This window comes from Seriola aureovittata, chromosome 11 (genome assembly GCF_021018895.1).
Source record: "Seriola aureovittata isolate HTS-2021-v1 ecotype China chromosome 11, ASM2101889v1, whole genome shotgun sequence".
In the NCBI taxonomy this organism is placed as follows: Eukaryota; Metazoa; Chordata; class Actinopteri; order Carangiformes; family Carangidae; genus Seriola; species Seriola aureovittata.
In genome coordinates this window covers 19,498,143-19,525,408 of record NC_079374.1, presented here as the reverse complement: position 1 = coordinate 19,525,408, position 27,266 = coordinate 19,498,143, and the positions used below count along the sequence as shown (strand labels likewise).

The 27,266-nt window shown below is 39.1% G+C and overlaps 1 protein-coding gene across 2 annotated transcripts in view; it reads right to left on the bottom strand.

Annotated features, from left to right (window-relative positions):
• thsd7ba (thrombospondin, type I, domain containing 7Ba) overlaps window positions 1-27,266 on the bottom strand; it is a 162,728-nt gene that overhangs the window by 53,133 nt on the left and 82,329 nt on the right. For both annotated transcript variants that reach the window (XR_008829110.1, XM_056390251.1), the window contains exons 8-13: window positions 20,682-20,882; window positions 9,966-10,157; window positions 6,267-6,498; window positions 2,397-2,512; window positions 1,363-1,495; window positions 219-322 (exon numbers count right to left, since the gene is read on the bottom strand). Coding sequence is in view for 1 of the 2 variants with exons in the window: in XM_056390251.1 (XP_056246226.1) it covers window positions 219-322; window positions 1,363-1,495; window positions 2,397-2,512; window positions 6,267-6,498; window positions 9,966-10,157; window positions 20,682-20,882 (978 nt within the window). In the remaining variant the exon portion in view is untranslated. The remainder of the gene's footprint in view (window positions 1-218; window positions 323-1,362; window positions 1,496-2,396; window positions 2,513-6,266; window positions 6,499-9,965; window positions 10,158-20,681; window positions 20,883-27,266) is intronic.

The following is a 27,266-nucleotide window of genomic DNA, read 5'->3' as shown; positions in this document are numbered from 1 at the left end:
TCATAATAACAGCCAACAGAGAGGCTCATCTCATAACACTCTGTGGTCAAATTGCCTCCTGCTTTATGTTTCCATCACCTGCTTGTTAAAGGAGCAGTTTTGAAAGGGCTATTATGTCTAATTAAATAAGGAAAGAGATGGAAAAGCAAATCTTAAAATTGTGAAATGGCAGCAGCTGACAGGTGTAGAGAATACAATAGGTCAGGGATGACACTTGCCTCTTGTTTCTAAACCAATCCCGCAGGCTTCTCCCGGTCCGCTTAATCCACGTCGAACAGAATCTGGAACCAGAGCACAACTATGCCACTTGTGTGTCCTCCACCTACACGGAAACACAAAAGACAGAAAGATGTATTATTACAGTTTCATTTAGGAAAAATACTTTTTTCTTTTTTTTTTTACAACTCATAATTTTTGGTTTGTAATTGGTGATCTGGACCAGATGCAGCAAACATGCAACCTCATAAATTGTTTTAATTGCTGCTACAATTAAAATTTTTCACTTTGTCACTAAATTAGTGCAATTTGTGTCAAATTGCCATCTGGGTTGACTTTGGTTTGAACACTGAAGAAAACATAAATTGATGTCATTTGTTATTGTAACTTTGTGAATGTCTTTTTAATACTGTGTCATAAAATCAAGAATCAGTTGAACACAGTAAACACTAAAACGCACATATCATAGATATCCCTTAAGCAACCCTCTCAGCTGATTATGTAGTGTCTAATGGTATTTACATTGGGTGCTCTTGTAATATACAGCATTAACTGTGGAATGTTGCTGAATGCTCATCTTGACCTGAAAGAAGGTAGGTAGAGACTGAGACTCTCTTGTTTTCTATGTGTGTGTTTTCCTCGTTGTTTGTCTCATGTTTCGTGTCACGTTGTGTTTCATACATAAAAAAAAAAAACTGGGGGTGAATCATGAACGTTGCAAATTATCAACCATAAAAACTACCTCAGGATTAAAGATAAAACTCCTCTGCCTTTAAACACTGCAACTCCTACATTCACATCCAATTTGCTTATTTGATGTTGCATTGGGTCAGCAATAGCAAGATTGTATTTGCATGATCTTATTCTAACGTAAACCATTTCTTTTTAGTTTATCACTACTGAACTTAATGAAACGCAGCTATGCTGAACACTATTAACATAGCAGCGTAAGCAGCATGAAAGTAGGAATGCCATGGTGTCTGATATTAATGCCGTTATATAAGCACATGCATACAATATTTAACAACATTTATGGACCCTTGTGACACGTGGCATTATATCATGCTTACACTTTATTCTCATCCTTTCCTTTGATAGAGCAGAAGATAAGAAGGGGAAACGGTTGTTTATAAATGGTGCCATTACCTGTACACTGGACAAAATGGACGTGATTCACACTCTCTCTCTTCATACAGCGTGTCAGGACACTCTTGCCCTCCATTAGCAGACCTTTGAATGACGGTCCTGTATCGAGACTGTGTGGCGGCGGTTGTGTTATCTGTTGAACATGAAACACAGTCTTCACAGAAGTCTGTGTTCAGTAAGCTAAGTGAACATTTTCAAGAAGGAAGAGAAAGTAAAATGATACTGAGACAGATGGCTGGCATATAAAGTCTTGGACAACAAATAAAAGGGAGACACAATGACAACAATGAGGGCTAATATCTGGAAGACATGGCTAGAAAACAAGAAGTCTCAAAGTTGATCTGATCCTGATTAGTGTGCCCTTGTGGCTGTGATGTCCTCCACTTCACTGCAGACTGCTTTTGGACACACCACATTGTAATAGCTTCATTTGCCTCACGCTTCAAGGCTCATTACACTCACACTAATTACAAAACATTGAAAATGGTGCAATTAAGAAAGTGATTACATCATCAGCGGACCCAATGGACTACAGCATATTTACAGAGACAAGATGCCTGCTCAATTCTTTTAAAAACAATTACATACTTTTTGATTTCCAAGATATTTACACTACACATTTGAAACCCATTAAATATCAATTTTCCTCTTCATGTGTCAACTTATTATAATGGAAACTTAACACTGTCCATTACAGCAACTTAAACTTAAATACAATTATTGAATACACTGGAGACATGAGGTCAGGACACATGTGGCAACATATTGAAGTGTCTGTGATGACGTTGTTATAAATTATACTAAGTGCCTCATGTTTTGGAGTTATAAGCATTTATGACAAAAACATATTTTTCCAAATATGTAAGTTGTGCTGTTACAGTTACAATTAGGTTTTGATTCACTTCCATTTTCCTTTACAAAAATGTTGCTGTGTTACAAAGACAAAACATTTTCAAGCCAGATATCCTGACTGGTTGTGGAGCTTTTAGACAGATGTTCCTGAAACTAAGTTCATAGATCGTGGAAAGACGAACCTGGCATACAGGTTGATGGGCAGGCTGTCCATTCACTGAACGGTGTCACAATGCAGTCCTTCTTGCAGGGAAGCAAACAGGGTCGGACGGTTTCTGGACGAGAAGAATCTGAGCACCTAAACATACAGACAAACAGTGGACTGAAAATCACACCCCAGGCAGTAAATGTTAAACGTCTCACTGGCAACAGTGAAAAAACTGCCCTGTCCCTGACATCACGCATCTCCCCACAGTCAACGTGACTGATTACATGTCCCCCCTGCCTGTATGCTTAAGTAAGAGGCGCATAAATTTAGTCTTCTCGGAACAAATTGCTTTATGAGAAGAAAGTCTCTGACTGTTCCAGTTCTTATGTTTCATGGTTCGTAACACATTGTCCGTTTTAAAACCAAGTTGTCTTAAAACTGCACTTATCAATACTTTTTATACTAACAAGAGATCAAATGACTGGAGTAAAAGGTGTCGCTCATAGGGACAAAACCACAGAGATCATCACCTGATTCTGCAGCTGTCCTCAGCCTCTTTTAAAATAGTGTTCACACATGATTTTAACTTAATGTCTGCACGATGTCCCATTCTCTGTGTGACCCTGGTCCTGTTGGCGCACTGTAGTGCAACACTTCCTATTGGTGATGGGGGGCGGCACTTGACACGTCATATGACGCGCTATGGTGCCACTGTGTTTTTGCCTTTACAGTGCTCTTGTTTGTGGATTGTCACATAATAAAATTACAACTACTGAATTTCTTACTAGTACTGCATAGCTTTTGTTAGGGGGAACAAGTTTAAGATCAGTTTAAATAACCAGGTGCCTGCATTTATCTCCCTGAACACATGTACACATCAGCCACAGTAGTATTTTCTTTGTAGCAAGGGAACTGAGCCTTCTGGGAGCAAAATCAATCCATCAGTCAGCAGCATGCCTGCTAATTACACCTGAGAAAAGTGAGAATATGCAAACTGTTTACCTATGAAGCATTCCTGCAACGCCAAGGACACGATTACCAGGTTTAAGGAGAATGTAACAGACTTTTACCAATTGTCCTAAAATAGAAAATAACCATGCGTTTCTCCTCCATTTATGCTACTACATATCTGGTGGGAGCTATCTGTAATGGGCCTTTTGGCTGTGCCGTATTTTGTTTGTCATGCAACCTTGAAGTGGAGTGGATTAATGCAGCTTTATGAAATCAAATAAGTCATAAGCTTTGATGTCTTCATCAACCCACAGCCAACCCCTCACTCACCCACCCACCCCCACACACACAAACACACACGTAGAAATTCCAGTTTTTTTCCAAGAGTAAGTGACTTCCTTTGCCCGACAACCAGATCCAGGTCTCACTAGAGACCCAGCATGGTGCCACATCCTACCGACTGCAGAAAGCCAGCATGCACAGGAATGAGATCAAAGTATGCCAAAGCATAAGGAGGCAAGATACATAAAACTCATCCTTCCCCAGCTTTATCCTTCCTCTTCTCTCTCCCTCTTTGCAGCTATGTATGCCAGAGGGCATGGCATGTGTGGTGCGCCCAGAATGAGGGAGTCAGACTTACAGTCAAGGCCACGGTGTTCAACTGTGACATGGTTGGGAACATTAAATGTCTCCTCACACATTATTTATTATCTCTTAAAACTGTAATTGCAATTGAACACCCAATTAATCACTCTCTATTCCAACTTAGTTCAATACTTAATATTTATTGCTAAATATTAGTGTGTGAGTGAGCTTTAACATGAGTGTGTTGTTACAGCCCAGCACTCAATTGGTTGATTTGCCTACTCAGAACATAGTTGATAACAACAGAAACTTTTTAAAAACTAGCTATTAAATAATATTGGCAACCTTTTTTAAGTGTAGTATCATCTATACTTTCATTTCAGAGTATGTGTACATGCAAAATATAATTTGGTACCCATGTATAATAAAAATTATTAGAGGTTGCACTCTTATAGCTACTGCTTTTGTTCATGAATGAGTATTTTTATCTTTAATATGTTACGGGGGAATAGATATGAAACTAAAAACTAATGTAATGTTTTCTTGACAGCTCTGTACTAATACCAAGAAAGACCCACTAGACTTTTATTGAGCCTCTGCTCACTGTGGAGATTACTGCTAAGAATGAAATGCTTAGATGTTTAGTGACTGAAGTGAAAAGCACAACATCAAATATATTCAAGGGACATCTGCTCCTCAGATAGGAATGGTTTATATTAAGGTAATTTTGATCAAAGTTTAAGATAAACACAGATTGAAGCAATGGAAATGGACCAGTCCGACCCACCCTTTCCAGCCCATACCATAGTGTAAGTGTCTTCTGTGTATTAATCTTACCATACAACGGTTGATTTAATCATGCCAAATCTGCACTCTTCTCTATCGACAACCAAATCCTGATGTCTTGCACACAGAAATGCTCATCTTTGCAAAATATACACAATAACTCACTTGTTACTGACAGTCAAAATCAACTATGATGAATAGCAACACGCAGGGCCATGTGTTAGGTTCCATTCCATTAAATGAACACTTAAATGATTGAATTCACAGCATACTGTAAAGGTGAGATCTGTTGGTGGAGCAGAAATGACAGTTTTCATTAAAGCCTCTGTGGTGGAAGACAGAACGGGCATGAGAAAAAAGCCAATCTATAATCCACTTTATGGCCCTGTCAATAATATATCGAGCTAAAGAAGGGGAAACTTTGTGAATTATTTATAAATCTATCATCCTAGTGTGGGCTATAACATCATTACAGTGACAGCACAAAAGCCCTTAGCAGTGTTTGATATTGTATTGCTGAAAGAGGAGTAGATAATGGTCGAGCATAAGCAAAATGAGTCTCAGGTTTAAAAAAAAAAAAAAAAATCCTAAACACAGGCAGAAAGCATAAAAGAAGAGCTCAGTGTACAAAGCTCTGGAGATATACTTTCACAGTGCATCAAGTCCTCTGGGTCATTTGTCAGAAAATAAAAAGCATACACTAAATATCTTCAAGGAAAACACATTTGGACTTGTGTTCTTAAATAATTTTTCTGTAACAGAAATATGATCACTTCTCAACTCTTGACCCAGATTTTACAAAGCTCTTTTGCTCTTCAACCATAATTTACGTCGTTTCTCTGGGGACCCGTTTTCTGCTATCTAAAATGAAGCAAAGCAGCAGTGTCAGATAGGCATAGAAGAAGAAAATATTCTGTCGAAAGTGACATTTTATACTGGCAAAATGACTCAAGAACAGACATTTAGTTTGAGACAGTGAGACAAATATCTACATTTAGACTGGGAAAAATATTCAGTGTTGTGCTGAAAAAACACCTTCTTTCTTCATTTGTTCATGAGTGCATAGATGTCAGATTTATAGTGTGAACACAAATATGGAGTATGCTGATACACCTGTGGAGATTTTAGAGCCATCCATCCATCGGAGGCTAAGTTTAGTTTTCACATGTGAACAGACCAAACAAAAATTGACCGAATTCTCTCAAGTGCTACGGTGTAATGCAACCGACATGTGGAGACATGTGGCTCAGTGCTATCCAGAGATAACATGAAAGGAAGGAGGAAACGTATTGATTCATATCCCAACAGACATTGAGAAACATGCCTGTAACATCATACCTTCAGACGAACACATTAAACTGCGGAGACATGGTGCTGCCCCAAAAAACATCTCTCTTGTGATATAGAAAAAATCAATGAAAGTGTTGACATGAATAGACATGTACAGTATAGATGTGCAGACCAATATCAAAAACTTGAGGTGATATATCAAAAGAAATGTCAGGCAATATTATAGAATTGCAATACATATTTGCACTCTAATTTATACACATGAAAACTAATGCCAGATCAGAGTTTGTACCTTTTACTTATGACAGGTCCAACGTTCATCTTAGTGCAGCTGACTTTGCGGATCTGGACACCCACAGCACAGGTAGGGGTCCCATTCCAGAAGCTGGTTCCATTGAGATTCATGGAGGTATCCTCAATACAGGGTCCCCAGGGTGAGGACTCCCAGTAGAACGCCGTGCAAGGATGGTCATTACAAACTCTCCACTCCTCCAAGGCTGGAGCTGTTGGACACTCCTTCCCTTCTGGCCACCAAGATACAAAAGGGAGCCACAGAGTCAAAGACATGAATCAATTACAATATGCTTGTTTTTGTGTTTAGATGCTTATGAGCAAGCTAAAACTAGTGTTAGTCCAACAAAGCAACATTATTAAGCGTATGTACAAAACTGAAATAAATTTCACCTACAGTACAAGCAGTTAGCTGCTGGGAGGCAAATGCTAACATTCATCGTTGACAGCTGGCAGCTGAGCAACAAAACAAATGTTTGTTCAAATTAGCTGAGCAGACGCTTTACAAGTTTTAACTTGTAGAATTTGAATTAAAAATGAAAAGTCATAGTAAGGTCAGTGTACCAGAATTCAAACACTGCCCACAGCCACAGCACAACACTCTTGTCCAGTCCCTGGTCCCTGTGCTCTGGTTGTCATTTATATAGCCCCTATGTTGACACAGACATTACAGTTCCATATTGAACCTCAATGACAGAGTGCCACTGAAAGCACAACATTTATGAAAGCTTCTACTAACCTAAACTGTGCTACAATAGGAAAAATAGCAAAAATCATAAAGTACACTTTTTTTGTTTTGTTAGGACATGACTTTATGCTCTATATTTGCTATCTAGTTACATTACTAATTTAAGTATTCGATTTCCTTGCATTTAGTGTATATTAATGTCAAAAATGTGACCAAAAAGAAACTAGATCACAATAAAAAATCATAGCTTTCATAAATTTTATATTGTGTCATTATATGTTTGGTAATTTTATATATATATATATATATATATATATATATATTTTTTTTTTAGGCCTACATTATATATATTATATTATTTTTCTATAGCCATTTTGTGTTATTTTTGATTTTACAGGTAAATTTACATTTACACGTTTACAAGTGAGGGGCGACATTAAAGCTTAAGTGCAGTAGGAGACCTTTGTGTAAGTATTACATCTATTTAATAAGTGCAAAGAAATCAGGTACAGAAGTGCACAGAAAGTGCATAGTAAGTGGTAGTTAGGCTTCTAAGGGTATTTGAGGTGTTAGGAGAGGAGGTGCTCTTGGAAGATATAAGTCTTCAAGAGATTCTTGAAGAAGGACGCCCCTGCAATGATAGCACTCGGCAACTTGTTCCACCATCAGGGAACCACAAACGAGAACCGTCTGGACAAGTACATATGTGCAGATCCAGAAATAACTTTGAAGGCAAGCATTGGTGACTTGAATTTGATTATGTCGGCCATGAATAATCATGGGAGTTCGATGAGCAGTGGATTGACATGTGTACTTTTAGGCTGATTGAAAACCAGACGGCATTCAGGATCATCTGTACGGGTTTCACTGTGCGCAAGGGGAGGCCCGCCAGAGGAGCATTGCAGTAGTCGAGGCAAGAGATAACCATGGCCTGGACCAAGAGCTGGGTGGCGTACTTAGTCAAGTAAGGCCTGGTTTTTCTTATGTTGTATAATGCAAAGCAGTACATCCGGGAAACAGATGCAACATAGTCAGAGAAGGATAGCTGGTCATCAAACATCACACCCAGGTTTCTCACTACCTTGGATGGGGTAAGAGATGAAGATATAGCTATGGAGAGGAGACTGATTGACTGAGATGACTAAGAGTGGGAACGAGAGGTAGAGTTGGGTGTCATCGGCATAGCAGTGATATGAGAAGCAGTGCAAGCGGATAATTAGACCCAAGGAGGTGGTGTATATTGCAAAGAGAAGGTGTTCCAGTACTGATCCTTGGGGCACCCCTGTGGGCAAGGGATCAGATAAGGACATTTGTCCTTGCCATGACACACTGAAGGAGCGCCCAGTGAGATTGGGTTCAAACCAAGAAAGTGCTTTACCCGAGATGCCCATGTTTGAGAGTACAGACAGCAGGATATGGTTGTTACCTTTATCAAAGGCTGCTGATAGGTCCAGTAAGATAAGAACTGAGCCCCAGCTCTAGCTGCCCTTAGGGCATCCGTCAAAGGCAACAGAGCAGTGGAGAGGCCACTCTTAAAGCCTAACATTTCCTTGGTTCACACAAATATAAACATAAACCTGATGCTAGTAAACATAGTGAAGCATACATATACACCATCCATATGCATCCATGCTTTTGAGAGTGCTTTTGAGTGGTGTGTAGGAAGCAATATCCTTAAAGTGTATTGGGTCTACACTGGTCAGTGCAGGGACTGTCCAATCTAAATGGAAGCAAAACAAGGAATAGTTCAATTGAAGCAGGAGCAAAGTTGTCATCTGGAGAGTGGTTAAGTGCTTCAAAGTGCCCTGTGACTCATAAGGGCATGGATGAACCACAATCAAATAAACACCTTCCAGTCTGTTTTGTATTCCCCACCCTTTCCATACTGTTACAAACATGCAGGCATATAAACACAAATAGTGTGTGACACACACACACACACACACACACACACACACACACACACACACACACACACACACACACACACACACACACACACACACACACACACACACACACACACACCTCTGCCAGCAAGCAGATAGACCAGCAACATGGAAATAAACAACCTAGTGTAGAACCTGGCTTAAGCTATGAGATTCTTTCATCAGCTGTTATTGCAGATATGCGTTTGGTTACAGGGATTAATGGGTAGAAGTTGGCTGCCAAGGCCCTGCTGTCTGACTTAAAAACACAACACTTGGAATACGAAGAAAAACACTGGCCAGAGAAAGAGCCCTCAATAATGGATGGTCAACTCAAACCTCAAATGTTTCAGATGAAAAATGTCTTAAATGAGACTTAAGTCTAGAGAAATAACAGCCAAAGTGAAGCCCCAGTGTCTATGAAAGCACGCTGATAAATCCTTTGGCTCCAGCAATCTTCATTTTTTATTTGCTACGTTCATAAGTTAGTCTACAATTGCTTTTTTAGTTTGGATTTCCAGTGACAATATAAATATTATATGTCCTGCTTCCACCTTGGAAAACATAGTACAACATGTTTTCTTATTTATTGTACTAAGGCGTTTTTTGTAAATATCCTGAAATTCAAAAGAGTACTCTGCCGATCTAGCATTGCTGTGCATCAACATTGCAGGATTAACGATTGACAGATAAAGAAAAAGTATCCATATCACTGCCACAGAACCAGAAATATTTTCTTTTTCATTGATTTTCCTTGTCAAAATCTGGTGCCTACATTACTATATAACCACATTAGCTTATTTCATTTCTGTTCTCCTGAACATCTTGTCTCCCTTTATATCTAAGTTTTTGTTTTTATAATTTTGTCCTGTAATTATTAGTATTTAGCCTTTTAGCCTATTCAGCCATGCTTCATCAACAGAAATACAAATCAAAATAAAATCACCACGGTAATGACTTTTTGTTAGACTCAAAACTGATATCTGTGAAGTTCTGCACAAAAGAAGCAAAGCAACACAGCGACAAGAAATAGTCATTAACATAGGGTGAAAAGCCAAAGAAGTCAGAGAGAATGTTGCATTACCTTTGCCTGGGATAGCTAACACAGTGCGAGTGCGGCTTTGTCTGCCCTCAGAGGTCTTAGTGGCACAGCTGTGTGAGCAGGGGGACCAGGAGGACCAAGAGCCAACCACACAGTCTGCAGGACAGGCAACCTCGCAGACCACTTCTGTGGGTGGGGGGTCGTCTGCACAGTGAGCGATGGGCACATCTTCCCCTGAGGAAGGCAATTTGAGATAATAAAATTGAAAAGGAGACATAAGTCTTAAGGGTTCAAACTGATCTTTAGAATCGAGACCCTAAAACCCGTTGCACTTCATGTATTTTTGAACCAACACACATTGGGACTGGATTAAAATCCAAATCCAGATAAAGGACATGCATGAAGTGACATATGTAAATGAGAAGCATAAAGGAAGTATGACCCTATTTGTAACAAGCAGTACAATCATACATCTCAGATGATCAGATTACATGATTACAGTCAGTTCTCTCTCTCATCCACATTGGAAATGCATATATCAAATATAACAAAGACACACTGATGCACAAATGACCTGCAGAGGTGAGCAGGTTTTCATTCTGATCACACCGAAAGTAGTGAAGTGTAAATGCAGTTCACATGGAGTGCAACAACTGGAACTACAGTATGTGGTCAGCTACTTTGACATGCCCCACTTGTCTCAGTTGTCTAGTTTCTGTTGTTTACCATTGTCTGTAAAGTCTGCATGCTCTTTCAAGAGTAGAGGGGAATGTGTACCTGAAACGGTGTGCAGCTGAGACATGGGAAAAGATCATGAGCAGATTTTCTTGTCGCAAGATATACATGCAATCAGGCTAAATCTAGATAGATAGATAGATAGATAGATACTTTATTGAACACAACTAGAACATAAACACATGGTAATATAGGAGTATAAGATGAGCACATGGTTGTTAAAGGTAGCAAGTTGAAGATGCATCTTTTGATGATTTTTTTCTTTTTAATTAATTTAATAACTCAAAAATTCATACAATCCTATATTGGCAAAGTTTGCCAAATGGAAAGTTTTTTTGATCCTTAAGGGGAAACGGATTTCCTCTTCAATAAAAAATCCAGATCAAATGTAAGTGGGCATCTTTCCTAAGTGTTAGAAAAATTCTGTCGAACACAAATATCATTTTATTTAAAGAAAATTATCAGGCCTTCCCATTGGTATTCTGAGCTAGTTTTAAAAGCTATCCTTCAGCCTTCAACTTGAAGCCATGTTATGAAATATTTATCACCGCTCCCAGTTAACTCTTCCGTTAGGAATGAACCAGCAAAGGAAAGACACAGCCTTTTCTTTTTGCTGCACATGATAATGACTCTTCTATTGTGTGATTAAACACTAAAATGATAGAAAACATCCTCACATGAATGTTAATGACTGAATTATACCCTTGGTAAAAAAATTCTCTTGTATTTCTTGTATTTTTGGTTGAACCCTGCACAGAGGTAGCAGAGTGCAAGGTCTCTGTCTAAGAGAGAGAGAGATCAATTTCAGAGACAGGGATGCCATCCTGATGTCAAAACAATGCCAGCAGCCGCCGAGGCATTGTTTTCAGATATACGCTCACATAGCAATATCATTAACTTGGCTGAACTCAGTCACTACATCATGGAATATGGCTTAACAATAACAACCCCAGGGCAGATTTGTTACCAATTTGTCTTTTTTTCTTCTTCTCCAAGTGAATACCCTTGATGCAGAGGAGGGCAGTGAGGAGTGCAAACCTAGGTATTGTGTCATTCGATAGATGTGAAAAACTCCCTTGGGGAGTCTGAAAATCTTTCGCCCATGAAGTCAAAGCATCAGAGATTCCCAATCATCAAAGCAACAGCGTGTATACAGCCGGAGACGTTGGCGTCTGCTTGAAGTAATGGTGAAATCCTACAGGCTACTGTATGGAATGCATTATTGCTGTCATTAGTGGAGATGTAAATGGACTGATATGGAGAGTTCTGCAGCTGAAGTTGAACAAAACTCAAAACTGGTCTAAGTGATACTTCTTCATTCTCAGCATTGACAATGTCTGTAATATGGCACAAGTGTAGGGATTTTATGATGAGTTAGTATTGAAAAGTACTGTAAAATAATGAATAAAACTAAAAGAAATGCCTCTGGGGGACCAGAAATCATTTTTACAATTATATATCTCTAAGTGCACCTAACTTAGCAGAGATCTGGAGGCTGCAGCACTTGAATAGGAATTGTGCTGATACTTTACATAACCATTTTGAACTGACAGTAAGACTTTAAGCTGTGTGGGAATTCATTATTTTGGCTCACCATGGCTCCCACCCAGGTAATTACAAAGTGAGCATAAAATGAAACAGATTTTGTGCCATAGACGCTGTGAATCAACCTTTCTCACCTACATTCAGAGGGCTGGACACTGACACTGTATCTGTACTATCTATACAGTTCCTGTGTAAATGTTGTGGAGATAAGAGACCCGTTTTGCTTTTGGAATGTGAAAATGGACAATGACATACAGAAAGACAAAAAACTTTAAATGGGAAACAGGAGCCTGTATTACTTTTATAGGAATGACAGCAGAATTCCAGTTTGTCCAATAGAGAAACCAAACCTATAGATTTTAGATAGAGGATATGATGACAGTCATGTGTTTTATCTGTACTTTGACAAAAATGTGAAAGAATATATACAGTTTGACAACAACAATGCACTTTGTCAAGGTAGCATTTCCTTTTGTTTACAGCATTACAAAGCGAAACTGTCAAATCAATGTAATTCAAAAATACTGTATTAGTTTTCCATTCTGTTGTTGTCAATTCATAATTCACACATACAAAACAATGATTGGTTATTTAAAGGTTATACATCAGAGTTCTCTTTCATCCAGTGGGAACATATTTTGGTTTCCTGACATGGTCGATCATTACTTCCTACACACTGTTATAAGGCTTTACAGTTTGAGATGAATCCATTGCCAGAAGCAGGACAGAATCCGGCCAAAATCAGTTTTCTCTACAAAGTATTATGTAGTGTGGAAGTTGAACCATCATTGAACTTACAGGTAAAGATAACGGCAAGATGATGATAGTCAGCAACACTGGTATAAGTCACATGGTGTTGGCACTATATTTTGACACAATATAGTGCATAAACTGATGTCATCAAGGCTCAGAACACAAACTATGTTCAGTTTATCCCTATTAAGGCAAAAATATATGTGTGGCTATTTCGACACAGTTTACATTAAACAGATGTACAGAAGAGTATGGGATGTCATGCAAAACATAACAGGCTCTCTACTGCTCTAGGCGTATTTAAATATTTGTTTAGATGTATTACTGTCAACAGTCAAGTATTTGCTATCCCTTTTCACAAACTGCAAAATCTAATTATTCAACAGTTGTTCTGCTTGAAAATCACACAGGACTAATGAATATATTAGCAAACAAAACTAACAAAAGATTCTGAAAGCTATGCCCGGAAACATTGCCTAAAGATAAATTATAGGAATCCAAAGCCACATTTCATGTATGCGTGCAAGTGTATGCGTGAGACTACGTGTGTGTGTGTGTGTGTGTGTGTGTGTGTGTGTGTGTGTGTGTGTGTGTGTGTGTGGGGGGGGGGGGGGGGGGGACTGCAAATAGATGGCTGCCCTAGGGGTCCTTTTGCATTATTAATATAGGGATCTGTAGTTGGGGCTCTTACTCAGGTATAATATCACTGCCTCCTGCATGCAATTTCAACATGATTTCTATTCTGCTCGCCCACCCACCAATTAACCTTCTTCATTGCTATTATTCAGGCAGATATATAAAAAAACTGAAGTCTTTGCTTAAAAGTAAATAATCATGTCCACTCTCCACTCGACAGCTTTTAAGACAAAGCTGGCAGGAAAAAAAATAAAGCAAATTGGACAAAATCACTGTGAACATTAAACTCTTACAATCACGAACAGAATAATATCTTTAGAACTTCCTTACTTCAGAATTTCATTATTGGTGACAGTCACACAGCTTAGTTTAGAGCTGCTTTCCTGAGTTCATCAAAACCTGAATATTGCTGACCAGTCATGCAGAGAGAGCTCAGGCTGATGGTAACCATACTGCTGGGTTATTGCCAGGCTCGAAAATGTCAGACCATCCGAAGGTTTGGAGAGGTAAGCCAATACGCATCTATAAGGGGTCAGATCTGCCATGTCAGCTGTCAGTCACAGCTGCAACCCGTATGTTTGAATCAGATTGTGCTGTGGTTGGTAGGCACTGTAGTTTTGGAGATGGGACTGACTACACAGGTGTGTATGGTCACTGTGCGGTGAGTAGGAGCTGTCAAAACAACTTCACTAAGCCTGGGGCAAAAAGCTAGTGGGTTAGGCTAACTCAGCCCATTGTTTATATTTTGGTGTAGTTTACAGCCCAGTAATATCATTATGGGATATAACAAGTGCCCATTAGTCTCCCTGTGTAAGATGCCATAAAATGTTTCACTCAGTTTGCAACAACTCTAGATTTACCTTAATCCAGCTCAAAACCGCAATGCAGACACTAACGTGAATAAGATGATGTTGCAGATAACACATTTTAAGATTTAATTAATTTAAAGGTTGCCTTAATTGGATATAACAACCTAACTCTCTGCTGCCACCAGAACACCTGCCTTAGGTGAGTCATAACCCAGTCAAGCTAAAAAACAAACAAAAAAAAAACCCCACATATATATTTGATACTCAGAACCTAGCAAATAGCAAATACAGCTTTACACAATTACAGTTTCTTCTTCTCTTAAACATTTAAAAGTCTAAATAGTGTTTATTTATTTATTTTTTAAACTTGTGAGGGAAGCATTGACAATATCTTGTAGAGTAAGAAAGAAGTATACTGATACTGAGAAAATACAAATAAAAGGGTACTAATCTACTTGTACTTCACAATTTTAATGGAATAAAAAAGTATTCCCCACACAGACAGTTAAATGAGGACCAGAAAACCTCAAATTCAGTTGCTATTTAGTTGTTATAATCATGTGCTAAAGGAATTGCTAAATCACACCTCGACAACCTTACAATCATGCCAGAGCTGTCAAAAAGTCTTATACCATAAAGACTAACACTATTATATCAATTATAATGGGACTTCGCTGAAAGCTTTACAAAGACAGTCATCAATGTTGTATTTTACTTCAAACTTCTTAGATGAAATTATGTGTAACAGTGCAGTCTGATATCTCTGAATCTTCTGACAAATTTCTGATTTAGAGTAATGAGCACATATCACATACACATGTCTTTTCTGTACTCTTTGAGGACTGTATCTGTTATCTATAGAAGCTGAAGTGGACCAGCAGATGGCAGGAAACGGATGCGAGAGATAAACATGAGTATATCCAGACTGTGTGTTGCACCAGACTGATGCATTTTCTTCAGTAAAGTTTTTGGGTAGATCCCTCTACATGATCCTCCTGGCTGAGCCCCAAAATGTCCTTAAACACCCCTGCGCCAGTCTATTCCATTTCATCCACACCTGAGTGGGTTTAGGAATTACCCCATGCATTCGCTAAGCAATAAAGCTGGCGTGTAGGTGTTAGAGGATGTTTTCTTACTGCTTCAGCAGCCATTGATAATAATTTAAATCCCTATCAGATAAACTTTGCTGAAAAACTGCTGTCTCTGACTCTTTACAGGCGTAGACATTCCTCAGACTACTTCATGAATTTTCAGGCTTGAAATGCAGAGTAGTTATATGGTGAGAAATTGGAAAACAAATGCTTACTCAATCAGGAAGTAAAGTGGAGAAAACATTGCATAGCTCTGGGGCGCCTGTCACTTCATTGAAGTTCACAATCTTTAAATGGTACCTGCCAGTTCACACACCTACTTCCCTTATTCAGGCTAAGTGTAATATATTAACATCAATGACAATTATCTTCATGGCTCAAGGTTTGTTTTTCTGCAATTCTTTTCAATGTCTTCATTCAAAGCAGCTGCACACTGGGAGCATTTGTAAATCTTTGCTCTAAGTGCCTCAATACATTGACGAACTGAATAATTCAAGAAAAATGTTGTCAATTCTTATGTTCAGAACATAAAAGCATGCTCACAATGGAGCAACACCTAATAGTGGTGAGCAAACTAGTCAGCCAGGAAAAGCCTGGTAATCACTGACCTTTCCACAAGTCAGCCATCAGCAAACAATGAGTGCTGGGTACTTATATGTACTGTAAAATATAATCGACAACAAGGCAACTATCTAGAGGTTTGAACACAAAAAATAAAACTCAACAGTTCTTCTTTCATCGACAGCTTGGCCAGGATTCACCGTTTAGAACTTCTTCTCTGAAAATATCTATTGGGACGGCATCGCTCAATGTACATTATGTGTACCCCATCTCATTATAATTATAAGACGATGAGCTGTAACACTTTAATAAGATGTCATTTTTTTGTTTTTTTTTAAAAACGCCAGGTTATAAAAGGGTGAGTTTGGGTTAGGGTTCTTACACAGTGAAGCTAAATACTTCAGAGGTTAGAATGGAATGGGGACACTGTACAACTAGACCAGGGCAATAGGCACTGACTGACTGACTTAGTGAGTTCCTTCTAATTAAATATGTCTTCCTACGAACAGTGACACAGGGTAAGCCAGGATGAGCTAGATTGTAGACAAGGCCTGTCTTTCACTTTGTGTGCATCTTCCCCACTTCTTATCTAGGTAATCTGTTATCCATAAATAACTATGAAATCTAGATCCAACATCTTTTATGAACCCAGAGAGCTCCTTAAAATCAAGTCAGCTCAGTCAGCTAATGTATTTTTATGATTACAAGACAAGCTGCCACTATTGAAAAAATGATATGTGCATCCACAAATATCACAGATGCGTCCTGTTTATGACAACATAGCAGATTATTGTAAACATTTCTTTCATCTCTGCAGATATGTCACTCCTACATCTCTCTCCCTCTCCTCTCTACCTGTCTCCCCCTGTCAAATATTTTCTGCACTTCTCGAAAAAGTGAAAATGATTGAAACCAAGAAATGTGCGTCTGGAGGTACTCTCCACAGTCGGCATAAACATTCCTGCCACAACAACTCACACCCCCATTGCTCTCTCCACAGATTTGTAAAGTACCGTAAATATTATTGGAAAGTCTTAACAAACACAGATGTAGCCCCATACAGTGATGAGTAGGGCTGCCCCCCCAATACTTGACCAAACATAAGTAGAGATAAGTAGGTGAAAAAAAAAAAACTCCACATGAAGTGGCAAAAGTCACTCATGAACAGACATTGTTTATGCAGCTGGTCCCTGAGGTTATTAGATAATAATGCATCTTGGGTTCACATGACTGGGCATATTTGGTAATAAAATAATAAACAGGAAATATATATATTACAATGAACAGCAGCAACAACTTAGTTATCTTTACTAGCACGAGCGGGACTTCAAGAACAACATCCTTATGGCAACTCTTCAGGGACATGCTAGCTCAAATATGGAAACAGATGGTAAACACAGTCTGTGACAGTAATTGCACATATTGGGCAGGAAATTTAAAGGGGGGGGGTTCATTTAAAGAGGGTAAAAGATTCCTTCAAGAAGGCGACATGCATATATTGTCCTGTCATTCATCGAACTCAAACATGGCTTATCATTTCAAATACACAAGTAGCCTTACTTTAGCCACTTACTCATTAGTCATTACTTACTTAAAAGGCTCATTATAACGGTTTTGTATTTCTCTGTGTATGTCCTCTATGTAGCACAATGTTAGCAATGTTCCTTAAAACATCCTTTCTCAGCCCTGGACTCAAAAAAATTTCTGATGTCCCCCAAAAATATGCACTTAAATATAGGGATGCCCCGACTGATTGGCCGGCGATCATTATGGGCTGCTTCATTAAAAAAAATATGTGACAGGTAGATCGGAATTAATGCTCACCTTAAAACTGATCACCTGTGGTTAATACTCTGAGAGAAGCACCGTGTGCTGTGTAGTGTAATCCTGCCACCCACCTTGTAATATCATAACTGTACAACGGATGGTCGACTAGAGGTTGAGTCCTCGCCTCTCATCTTTGTCTGCTTTTATATGCTGGACGTCTCAGCCCTGTGCGTGGTGCGCGCAGTTTTGGAGTCCAAACTGGAACAGAGTGACTCTCTCTCCTGGGGGTTGGTTGAACACTAGATAAGCTTGTCTGGCAATACGGGAGCTAGCACATCCCATAGTGAGACATCAAATGGATTATTACTGGAAAATTACTTCTATTATTACTTGAACTTTAGTTATTTACATAACCCCAGTTCTTTGAGTAATATGTATGAGATGTCTAACCAGACAACCCTTCTTGCCTGCTCTGTTGGACGGACACGTTCACCAGCCAATCAGGATTTGCGTAATGAGATAAGTGCTTCTGAGGGTCGCAGTGAGGCGTGCTCCCATAGTGAGACATCTCACTCATATTACTCAAAGAACTGGGGTTATGTAAATAACCTAAAGTTTATTATGTATTCTTCATGTTCTGTGTTTGATATTGGGAATCTTTTGGGAGTTGAACGGTGGGAACTTTGAATAAAACCCTGACCTTGACAGACTTGAAATACAATTAGTCCAGAGTCTTTCGTGACTGGCAAAAGCTTAAACTTTATTTTTCCCAGGAGAGAAGCATATCTTCCTGCCTTTCTTCCAGCATTTCAGTATTGCACAGACAAAGTGTCCATCATCTTTACTTGTGTAACAGCAGGGAAGGAGAAATTGAATGTGTTGAGACTAAATGTGCAGACAGACAGGCAATTAGCGGTTGCTTTCTCCAAGGTCTACAAAATTTATATGTCAAGCATAACAGAAAACTAACAAGAGGTATATTCTGTCTGGAGCAAAACCATGATGAAAAGGGGTCACTGAGATGTTTGCACAAAAAATAATAAACCTAGCAACAGACTTATTCTGTCAATCCAATTATCTGTCTGCCATTCAAAAATAGCAGTGCTTGGTTTAAGGAACATTACTTGATGTGGGTTTAATCAAGTGTAATGAGCATGTAGATGGTGCATTTTATTTGGTTTTATTTGGAACAAAGTACATTTAGACTGACAGCAGTCTCAAATCCTTGTCACAAGGATCATCACCCTGCCAAACATCTTTTCAATAGTTATATTTTATCAGAACCATTCACAAAAAATCTAATAGAAAAGCGGAAAATGCATCATCTCACAAAATGTCTTTATCACATGATATGACGAATCTGTGCAAGCAGTTTAGTAAGACCCGTAATTACGTTTCATCGTTAGGCGACCCCTAGCAGCTGTAGTAATTGTGACTGGAGTGAAGGAGGACGTTGTATAAAGAGTGATTAAGTCTGCTTTAGGAAATTGGGGTGGATGGATGGGTGTTTGTTTCCTGTGTGAGACTGATTATCCATGTGTATATTATCATAACCACGACCAAGAAGGTCCACAACTTTAACCACCTATTAATTATTGTTACCATTATGAGGTATGGCACACCTGCCACTACGGTCCTATGGGTTGTATCCAAAGGAAGGGACAAGCATTCGCATTTTCTTTGTGTAGATTTGACAAGCAAGATTTAGTGGACCTTATTGAATTAGATTTTAAAAGACAGTAATGATGATCTGAAACTTTTCAGATTTAAAATGGAAATAATTCTCCTACCATGCCTTAAACTGCTTTTCATACATACAGTATGAGCTGTGAGACTGTGAATCATACTGGCATGCTAAGTGAGGCTTGTAGTCAGTAGTACAAAGAAAGAAAACACAGAGATCCTTACAATAGTTTGCATCACTTAGCAACTTGGCCTTGACACTGTTGTGACTATGTATGAAAATAACCAAACACGCTTGACTGGTAAATCCGATAAGCCAATTAAGGAAGTAACAGTGAACAACTTGTCAACATTCACTAACAATAAATCCGCCGCAGATAATTTCATAAGACTTTTTCCTCAAACCCGCCAAAGCTCAGTTGTCCTGTCAAAACTCATTAGACTCCCCCATTGGCTAATATATTTACGCCCTTTTCTGCCCTCCTGATAAACATACACATGATCCATTGTGACAGCATAATAAAACACAGGCAAAAAAGGTTGCAATTAGATTTATAATCTATGGAAATGAGCAATTAATGCGTGGTAGGAAGCTGTGATTCTGACTTTTAATCAGGTCAGTGTTTTCTGTGCCCATAAAGTTGATGGTCCCTCATGAATAATACATGCTCTGTTAACGTTGATGTTCCTATCACCCAACATAATGATATGGCTGAGTACAATGGATCACATTATACCTGATAGTTCATGCATCACAATACTATTGATAATGTTATTGTGGCCAGACCACAGCACTGGTAGCTCTACTATAGCCTTAATGAATTTAACAGCTAGTTGTAGTTCTAGTCTAATTCTATGTGTGAAGAAATGTTGCAGTCTATGATTAGCACCACCAGAGGTAGACTTGCTCCTTTCAAATAGTAACAAAATCTAGCTGCCAGAACCTCTAAAGCACATTATATGGTTTGTTTAATCCATAAATGAATTAAAGTGTAAAAATGAGATAAAATGGTATCGATCTTCTCTTCTAACTCTGGACAAGTAAGCATATTTCACAAATTGTCAAAATATACGCTCAAGTAGGCTTTAGCTGGAAGAAGGCCAAATTGAATGACCGAGAAAAACTGTCTCTGTGTTAAAGTGGTTGGACAAAAGATAAATGAGAAACAAAACAATACCTTCAGAGCTGACACAGGTCACATTCTGCACCGCAGTTCCAGGACCACAGGAGCCCTTATTGGGAATGCAACTTCCCTCTTGTTGGACCTGCCACAAGTAGCAGGTGGGATCCTCACAGGGGACGGACTCTACCAGGTGAGGACAGGTCTCTGGAGAACTGCTGGACTCCCACAACACCTTTCTCTTCCTCTGTCTGAAACCTGACAGAAGTCAAGGGGAAGTCAATGATACACACCACTTCTCAGCCAAACACTAGAATAGAGCATTGAGATTTGTGTTACCACTGTCAAACTCATAGCAGAAAGGTTTGTTTGAATTCAGGCCTCAGTGCGGTCCTTGTATATGTACAGATCCCCAGGTTATAGCTGCTGCAATAAACTTAGACCTGAAGGTCTGACAGATGTGGACTTTAACTCGATACTATCTGTGTGATGAATTATTTAGGTCTCATTAGCTATGCCATGATGAGCCACAGAACCTCCCAATAAAAGCTATAATGTCTCACTGATAACCATGAAAAGTAAAGGAGGAGCAGAGAAAACTAAAGATATAGTTTTGTTCTAATTCTTTTTGGGTATAACAACAGTTTGGAAATAAAATTATATTAGTTATATGTATGGTCTAAATTAAAGTACTTTTTGTTATTCATCTGTGAACTTACCTTTTTTTAGAAATCCAGTTAGGAGGTAATGAGATTCTGTATCTTGTAATGAAGGAGCAAGTGCGACTGTACATGTATTTTTGAAACTCAATTTCAGCACCAGGAGCTGCCCACAGTATCTTAAATAGCTTGGTGCTGAGAGACACCTAGAATCTGTTTTCAAGACTCTTTCCACATGAAAAGTATAGATGACAGCCAAATTGATATAGAGAGGAGATCTTGGATTTGATTTTCACCTTGGTAAATGGCTATATTTGTCCGACTAGGTGGAAACTGTCAACTCAAACCCTTCTCATTCCCATCACTTTTTCCCTATCCAGTCTGGTTTCAAACTGATTACCATCACCTGGTTTATTATGCGCCGGCTCCCTCCACACTCATATATCTGGGCCAACTAAGTTTCAGTGGTATGATCAATGTGTATGTTACTTTGGCATAATCACTGTCACAGTCAATTTTACCAAACATTTAATCAGACTCTTAAAAGGATTTCATGGATGCATCCAAAAGTTGTTGCTTCCTGCTGCAAGGAGACGCTATTACAGTAGTGGTGTACAGTAAACATGGTGTTCATCACATGAGCTGGAGAATTAGCAGAAAATGTAAATGAGCTGCTGAATATTCCAGTTCATCTAAGTAACTAAACTAGGTAACTAATAAGAAAAAATGTTCAACCTAAAACACATTCATATTACGAATTAAGAAAAAAATTGTTCAACTGCAAATTTTAACCATTAAGTTTTGTTTATTCCATTTTTGTCCAATTTTTAATCTTAAAAACAAACAATGCATCTTAAATAAACCCTTTCTTTGTTATAACGAAGAAAAAAAACCCACAAAAAATAATATGTGTATCAATTGAGGTTTTCAGGACCCAAACACAGACACAGGCTGATAGGTGCAATGAAAATACTTAAATAACTAAAATGTCCAAGACTTACAAGCTGGCAGAAGCACTTGGAGGAAACCCCAAGAAACAACAGGAAGCACGGAGGCCCAAACACAGGAACAAAACTAGAAAATCCAAACCGAAGTAGCAGTAGGAAATACAATCTGAAGCAGGAAGCATCACATTAACTGACAAAGTTCGTCTGATACGACCTGGTGAAGGGAAGACCGCAGGACACAGCTGAAACTAACTGGGGCGGGGCAAGCAATCATACAGGTTGAAAAAAAAAACAAGAACAGGAAGTCAAATTAAAACGATAACACACAAGAAAGGACATTACAAAATAAAACAGCTAGGACAAACAAAGAGCGGCTGAGAGGGGCAGATGATGACCACGTGCACACATATCATTTAGTGGAGAGACAATTTGATTTTAAAGAATGACAAATGAGAAGGTGTTTAATCAAAAGTGTTAATGGTTGGGATCAAGTAATAGCAGTTGGCAACACTTTTACAGTGACACCTGTCACTCCAGTTACTGACTCTCAACTGTCTTTTCACTGCTGCTGCTCACTCTGTTATTAAATTTGGGCCTACAGGCTGAGGTGTACTGGCTCCACTCTGACACCTGCTTAACACCTCTGTAGGAGTGCAAATTAAATCAGTAAGAACTGAACATAGACATAAGATTTCTCATATGATGTAATATAGTCAAACAAATTAATCATATCTGAAGGTAACGCTTCGACCTAAAGAAATCCTTAAGCAGGAAAAACCATGAGCGACTAGTAGTGTACTAAAAATAATAAAAAAAATTTTAAAAAAGTAAAGCATACCTGTGTAGCTTGGCCTCTCAACCCAGCCATTATGTCAAGGTTTTTAAAGTTAAAAGCTAGCGGGAAGGAAAAGGGTACGGCAGATAAGGGAATAGCATGTGACAAAGGTCTCCTGTCAGATTAAAACTGGGGACGCCACAGTTACATGGTCTAGGTGTCTAGATGTCACATGAGGAGATATTTACTGGGCCTACTGCAAGTCACTGTCACGGATACAAAACTTTGGGTTAGTGCAATTTTTTTCTATCTCGCAGGTTAAAACTACAGATGCAAATTAACCCAGCTGCAGTTTATCAGATTTGCTTTAAGTCTGTTTTACAGTAACAGTAAAGAGCTCATATGAATATTCAAACAGGTTTCACTCCACTGATCTCTTTGCACAGAACAATGAGTGTGAATTTTAAACCCCATGTTTTACAATGGAGGCACATTATGAAGGATCTTTTAATAACTAGTATATACAGGAGAATGATTACGGAAAGCAAGACCTGTTTAAATCTTCATAAGCACACCTGGCTATTGTTTTAAGAAAAGTATTGAACCTATCCTTAAATTTATCCAATCTGATGCTGCATAGCAACACTTTTGCAAAAATACATGGAAGAGTTTTCTGCTGCTGATCTTGAAGTACTGGTTAAAGAGAAAACTTTTTAGAACTGTAATCATATTTTGCACCGATGTGTGAGGACCTGAAAACATGTTGTCAGCTCAACAAAAACATCAGTGATTTAAAAAATCAATGTGGGAGACTTTTTGACTAAATTCTAGCTGTAAATAGATAAAATAAATATATAAATATTTATAAGTATTTTAATTGTCTGATTCAATCATATCACCACAGTGGAACAACTGAGCTACTGATAGTCAGGAAAGCTACACGTTCAAGCAGGAACAAAGGGAGGCAGTAGATGAAAATGTGTGGAGACCTTACATGTATCATACAATTGTCAGATAATTTTATATCATATATATATATATATATGAAAAATCACACTGACTTATCTAGGTATCTCTCTCTCTCTCTCTCTCTCTCTCTCTTTCTCTCTGTCTCTCTCTCTATGTTCAGTGGAAATACAGATATGATATTAAATTTCAGACAGAATTTCCTCTCGGGCAGTTGGCAATGATAAATCAGGTGCAGCGGCTTTTAATATAAATTTCTTGTCCCCCCTCTTATATGTTGTGCCTTAAGTACTTATTGGAGTTTTTAGAGGTGCCCCATCCACTTTACCCCAACAAAACCTCAGTCTGGGCCTTTAGTATATGTGTGTCCATATTGTTGGTATGTTCTGTTTTTAATAGACAAAAATGACAATGGTAGTGAGATTGAAAAGGAGACACGAACAACATGACATGAACAATAAATGGCTCTAAAGATGGTTTAAATGTGTGATTAGCAAATTGTCCATTCACATGATCAACATTTTGACATAATCATTATCATTACGCCAGTTTCCTAATCAATAACCTAACTGACTCATAATTTGATTCATATTCCGCACTCTTGAACATTGATTCTCTCAAAGCTGAATTTTTAATAAAGCATTAATTTCTTCATTAAAAGGATCTCACTGAGTAGACACCTCATGTTCTAATCTACAGTCTCTAGTGACTACTGAGCTCTTCCAGTTCTCTGATGATACCAAAAAAAAAAAAAAATGTTCAGGTAGATGAAAGACGATAGAATAAAAATGCTTTCTAGGCTCAAGCACCTCTTCCAGTAAATTTCCACGACACTTGAGCAGTAGCAGCGTTTCTTCTGGAGCCATACTAATTTTACCACAGCTCTTACACTTGGCAGAAAGGTCCTATATTCTTTCCCTCCACAGGTGGAACTGTCTAACCCCAGGATGCCCACTCCACAGATTACATCCCCTGGCCAGCCACTGGTGTGAGGCACCAGTTCAGGAGCCTGATCTGAGCGGTGCCACCCGAGTGTCCTCGAAAGAGTAGAGACTGTGGATCGATTGCAGTACTGCCCAGAGCACTTAGTGCTGCTCACATCCAACCATGAAAAAACAATTTGGCACGGGCATGCCCCCATGGATATTAATAATTGAAAGGTTTCTTGGTCATACCAGGTTTATGTCAGGGAAACAAGGGCTACAAGGGCTATCCAGTGATTTTCTCCCTACTGTTGTTCAGAAATATCCCTCCCTTCAGCAGGATGACTTCTACTAGAGGCATTACAAAAATTCTATCCAGTCACCTCCCGTGTTCAATTCATTTTTCCACATAGCTGCAAAATGTGATAGGCCAAGATAACATGCAAAAATGTGAAAAGCACATAAAGCCACTCTGAGGCAATTTAAATTTGTAATTTTCTAGAGAGCAAAGCTAGGGCAGCAAAAGCACTTTGGCTGGTTGGCTCCTCCACCTGAAAAATGGGCTCCCGTGGGCCTTTGGGTTAGATTCCGATGTTGTGAAACATAAAGGCTAAGTGCACATTCAATAGGAACAAGAAATTCTCTGCAGCTCAAGGACCACAGGCAAACGACTTGGATCATAACAATACTCTACTACTCAATAACTGTTCATTGCTTCGCAGGCAGCGGAGCTCACTGCGAGGGATTTTCTATCGGTTTCATACTCTATTTGCTGGGGGCTCTGGCTCTTTATGAATGCCATCAAAAGACAGTATGCCACAAGAGACCCCTGTGCAAAACAGCAGATGCTGTGTTTTCCACTCCTTGAAATATATTAATGACACTGTCTGTGAGAGGAGCCGGCTCATCCGAGAGATCCAGTGTTGGCGAGTGTGGGCACTGACCTGAACAATCCACCCTTCAGTCGCTCCCCGGGGCGCTTTCATGCACATTTACTCATGGCAGGGATGAGGTCACGCTGCCCTTTTAGCACAGCGCTAACACACTAACAGCTCCACCACTGCAATCACACTGACTGAGAGACACACACACACACACATACACACACACACACACACTACACTCCACGTGCAGTGTGTAGCCTTTCCAAAGCAGTCAGATATGACACATGCTCACCTGTGCAAAATGACAAGAACATTCAGACAGCACAAGCGTGCAGAATACTTGAGCACACCTACTTGCACACACCACACATACACACACAGACAGGATGCATCTTATCTGCTGATACTCCTATCACCCTCCTGGGGACCGAAAGCAGAAGTACAGGTGTGCTCTCTTTCTGTCTTTCCTCTGCCCCGGTTTATACGTGTACTGCCTCTTTTCAGAACGCACTTCCTCTCAGCCTGCAGCTTATCAACAAACAATTTACGATTCAAACATATTCTGTCTCTCTCTCCTGTTCCGACAACATCGCTCTCTTGCACTGTCATTCTCTCTCTTAGCCTCTGTCAGACACAATAATTCTCTCTCCTTCAGTGTTGCCAAAGCACAGCACAGTCTATTGTTTAGACATACAAATAAACATGGTGCAGTGCTAAATTAAAAACATGTAAATGGGTAATAGCTTTCAGGTTAATGCAAAGTCCCTTGTTGACCTTGTTGGAGGTGCTCAGCTCTAAGGCAAAGATTGCTGTGAACAGCTGATTGTAAATGTATAAAATGGCTATCTGCATGGCACTCAACAATGCTTATGATCTCAGCACTGGCCGATCTGTGCTATTATCAGTTTCTATTTTAAGTCACATCAGCCTGTTAACTAGATATCTGTCGTATCTTTTTGGACATCTGTTCCCATTCCTCTGTCCGTCCACCTGTCAAACGTGGATCTGAGAGAACATTCATTTGCCTTTGAAGACAGCTGGAGGGATGATGCTTGTTGGAACAATTTTCTGACACAAACACTCCAACCCACTTTTGATAAGGTTGTTATCACCTTGTTATCATCTTATCTGTACGCTAGCTAGCTCGTGTTAACAGTGGTCAGTGGTTTCATCTTTACATTAAAACCATTTACTTTACTACTTTAGCCTGCTGTGTGTTGTTACTTCACACAGTAACAACACACAGCAGTTAGGATGCATTTCACACACTGAAATGTGGAGTATGTTCTGTGGATGCTGGGTGGATGATTGTCTGCAATGTATTTGATTATTTTACTGTAACTAAAGATTTGACATCTCCTTTTCAACTGTAATAAGTAGTTACATCTGTGGCTCAACTGGTGGAGCTTAGAGTCCGACACAAATTAAAATTAACTGACTACAGCAGTCACCGTTTCACACCTCCATGTCACAGCCTTTTTTCCTATA